Below are 4,274 nucleotides of genomic sequence, written 5' to 3'. Positions count from 1 at the left end.
GGTTTGAAGGATTGTACTTCTAAGGTAAAACTAACTTACATTGGTGTCCTTGTGATACATTTCACAAGGACACTAACATAGATATGCCCAATGGACAGTGGTTTTCAGTCTGTGGGCTGGGACCAAAAAATGAGTTGCAAATACAACTCTCTCACAAGACTATGGCTGAATCCACACTTCCCTACCTTCCGGTTTTCCTGCACATTTATTGCGCTGGATTCTATCCCGCGATGTCCCAGGCTGTGTTCACATTCCCTTTCTTACTGAGTCAGCGTCACACTATACTTCGTTCACATCCCTGGGAGAAAAAGGGGATAAGGGGCGGGTCTAGATCCACCGTCGCTGATGACAACATGACATTTTTTTTTAATTTAATGAGAGATTTCTGCTATATTGATTTTCCACTGTATTGCAAATACGTTTGATTAATAGAAAACACCATGCTTTATCACACGTTCAGGCCATGCGAGACCGAAGTAGCATTTTCTGTTGGTCAGAGAGCCCCAGGAGAGCACAATGGGTCACTGAAAAAGATTGTGGACATTGGTGGGACACAGGTGTTCGCATGGCCAATTACCACAGACTATTGTGTTACCGCTCAACTATATTCATAGGATAGCGATTTTTCGCCATACCGATAATTTTAAATTAAAAAAAAAACCTGGAAAGAGTCAACTTTTGCAGCCACAGTCCACTTATCGGAAATTACCTAGGCTGTCCTTTGGCAGTAAAACATTATTCACTGTAATAAAAATGGTGGGGGGCCCCCCTTGATGCCTCCACAGGCTTTTTACAATGCCCCTTCCCAAACCGCTTGGGAATTGAAATGGAATTGCGCAATAGTGCTAGGAAAGCACCCTTTAAACAAAAAATAAACTGGACGGGGGTGCGGGCATGCCTCGGACAGAGTTGGGAACATAAGAATTGCTTGGCAAAGAGGGACGGTGTTCCGGAAAGGCAAGAAACAAGGAAGTGGGGGTGGTTAACAGGGGGCGGTCTCTTTGTGAACCGCTTCTATTTGTTCACATCCATGGTGAGAACTGCACAAGAGAAGCATTGGAAAGCATGACAAACTCGTCTGAGGCGCAGCACGACAGATGCGAAAAAATGGCGGGACTGAGGTGAGAGTATGTGAACAGCCCTCCGACAAGTGCATAAACGGAGGGCAAATAATGGCAAACTTGAGCCGTGTGGATTCATCCTAGGAGCAAAGAGGCAGAATGAGTTGAGCTGGGAGAGGATGCTTGGGGAAGCTTGATGGCAAATTTGGCTTTGCTTCTACATAATGCCCATGAAGTACAGCCTCTTGCTCAGTAATACTAGTATACACTTATACATACTAAATATATCAGGAGTGACTGATATGAGATACTTATTTTAAGTTAGGGAGAGGTAAGTTAGTTTGGAAGTAATTCACAAAAAGTAGAGTTAAATTTAGAAATTGTTCCACTTCAAAAAGTTTGAAAACCACTGCCATAGGGTGAGTGTTGGTACTGTGATACTGGTAACTTCATTCTTAGGAATATGCCCACAGATAGAGAGATGCTGGTTTAATCATTCAATAATAACATAGCACTTCCTGTGGTTGCACCTCAGTCTTATCATGCAGAGATGCATTTGTAAACGTAGATATACAGAAAAAGAACAGCAGCTTACTTAAACACTGCTTCTATCAACTCAACTTAGTGTCTCTCACACACTGCAGAAAATGGCTCATCTCGATTTATACCTGTTCAGTGCAAACTTGGGAACTGAAACAATGGATGGTTCACACTGTGCCTGACTGGAAAATGGTACATGCTGCTTTCTTTCAAAGGAAACAAATTAAACATTTTGCACAGAAAGAGAATCAAAGCAAATTTTCAAAGTCCATCTAAAATATAAAATGGTAGCAGCTGCTGCTCAAATACAGCTTAACAGAAATATAATTCAATGTGAAATTAAACAGATATTATTTAAGGAGATTTGAATTGCTCTCTAGATGAGGAAGGTTGGAATTTGAGGGGGAAATAGCTTAAGTCCTGCTTCTTTGGTGGCTCAATTTAGCTGTTAGGAGCCTGTATCTAGCCAGTTAAGACACTAATACTAATCTCTGCATTAAAAGGATGTTGACGAGCAATCAAGCATAAAGCACAAGGTATGTCTCCAGTTGGGTAGCCTTTCAGGGGAAATCATCAGAGCTTATGCCCATCAGAGGATAAAAGCTGATCAAGAAGGTTTGAAAAGCATGTGTTGACATATGGAAAGCCAATGTAAATTAAGCACAATATGACTTAAGCATAATATGAACTTGCCTTTTACCTAAACAGAATGGCAAGAGCTGCACTGCTTAAAGGAACAAAATGCAGGATGGTGTCGAGAAAAAATAAGGCCCTTTTCAGATTGTGCGCATCTTTCTTAACACCTGTTTTCAAACTAAGAGGAAGAATCCTCTAATTCCAATTCTGCACAAAGTTTCTTTTAAAATACAGTTTCTGGGAAAAGGGGTGCAAGCTCTCTCACATCCTTGTTCTGGGAGACAATCTTTCCCCCCCCCCCACTGGATATTTTATTGGGGGCAACTCTTAATCAGTCTTCCACTGTACAAACTGATGCTGCTTTATCCAAATTGACTTATCTGGAAATAGTCCACTATTCAAAAATGCACTCCTCTGTCCGCACTGCTCTCAATTCCTACAGTAACTTAAGTAGATGGATTTCTCCAGCTAATTCGAGTTCTCCAAAGAAAAAGTTTAAAATTTATTTCAAAGGCAAAATCAAAAGGTTATTCAGCACTTCAGTTTCTTTGGAAAGCAAGCGTACTGAAGCAGCCTCCACCACTAAGGGAGATTTCTGTGTAAATCCTCCACTTCCAGCCCCCACATGTTTCTATACAAGACACTGTCCGTAAGAGCGGTCATCTTCACTGCTCGAAGGATGGGCTCTGGGCTACAGGACAGAACCAGTCCCATCACCATCACATACTTCCCCGCACTGAGGCAAGGCTGCCCTTTGGGGACCTTGTCTGCCCCCTGAACCGTGAAAGAGCCACTTTCATCTTCCATCTTCACCGCTTTGCCATCCTGGTCCACAGTCAGTATTGTGCCCTGCATCCATACCAGGGGAACTGGCAATGCGGGCCGTCCATACTCTTTTCGAGCCAACAGCCATAAACCATCACAGTCCCGATAGCACTGTTGTAGCTGTGCAGCCAGAACCTTCACTGGTGGAGACTGCAAAGAGAGGCCTTCTGACATCATGTCATTCCTCCTTCCTGCCTGTTTCACTTTTTCCCCTCAGCCCGTCCACTTCCTTCCCGCGAAATCGGACTCCCTGCCTCCGTATTCCGTTATTCAGCTTCTCCTCATGCTGGGAGACAATCTTGGTGTGTCTGTATACATGCAAAATAACCCCAGAACAGGAATTACTATCGTATAAGCCCTCTAGCCTTTTTTCAAGTGCAGTCTCTGGGGATTATTCAGGATGGAGCAGAGCTGCTTCATGATGACTACAAAACAAGAAGTTTAAATATCTATGGAGCACTTGTTAAGATTTTAGTGCCATATAAAATTCGCTGTTCCTCAGTCCACCACCTCTTACACTCCCTTTGCCCCCCTCCTTTCCTGCCCTGCCATAAAATACATCTACAATTATGCAAACACATTAATTCATATAATCCACTTTCAGAGCTCAGAACTTGCGCTTTTTTGGTATTAATTTTTTAATCTAGGGTGTTTCCAGTTTTACTCTAATCTTCTACTTCTGTACGCTTCAAAATAGACACATACTTGTGTGTATGGCCTGAAACCAATATTTAAAATTCAAGTTTCCTCAGTCTGTGCATGACTGTAGCATGTAAGAAACCTGGCTGAGATTCATAGTCCAATTTCCCCAAGAAGAATGAATTTTCTAGCATTTTTCTTTTCACCACTCAAATATTGGACTTATAAATGTAGCCTTTCCTACACTAGGTTGCTTTAATAACAGCATCACACTCTTTCTCAGTAACCTTTACGTGGATCAACCAGTACCTGCTCTGGGTGCTTTTAGGAAAAAAAACAAGTAAAGTACTGTAAATAAAAGCAATATAATTAAGGAACTGATATTTTAGAGAGAGCCCTTAGAAATTAACTTCTAGCCTGAGGGGGGAAAAAAACAAGTCTCTTGAGGGAAGGTCATACTACCTTAAGGCTGGCTTTTTCTATGTATGTTGTATGTATGTCAGTGGTGGTGCTAATAACACAAGTAAAATAAGCTGAAACCCAAAGGCTGAAATAAAATATTGAGGGGTGAAA

The 4,274-nt window shown here is 41.9% G+C and overlaps 1 protein-coding gene across 1 annotated transcript; it reads right to left on the bottom strand.

Annotated features, from left to right (window-relative positions):
- Positions 1 to 2,547: 2,547 nt before the first annotated feature.
- On the bottom strand, positions 2,548 to 3,239 carry LOC129332569 (recQ-mediated genome instability protein 2-like). The gene has a single exon (XM_054983778.1). It carries the CDS (start codon positions 3,237 to 3,239, stop codon positions 2,820 to 2,822), a length of 420 nt encoding a protein of 139 aa, XP_054839753.1. The 3' UTR covers positions 2,548 to 2,819.
- Between the last annotated feature and the right edge of the window lie 1,035 nt (positions 3,240 to 4,274).

Source organism: Eublepharis macularius, chromosome 6, assembly GCF_028583425.1.
Source record: "Eublepharis macularius isolate TG4126 chromosome 6, MPM_Emac_v1.0, whole genome shotgun sequence".
NCBI classification, from domain to species: domain Eukaryota; kingdom Metazoa; phylum Chordata; class Lepidosauria; order Squamata; family Eublepharidae; genus Eublepharis; species Eublepharis macularius.
This window is presented reverse-complemented; position numbering and strand designations above follow the sequence as displayed.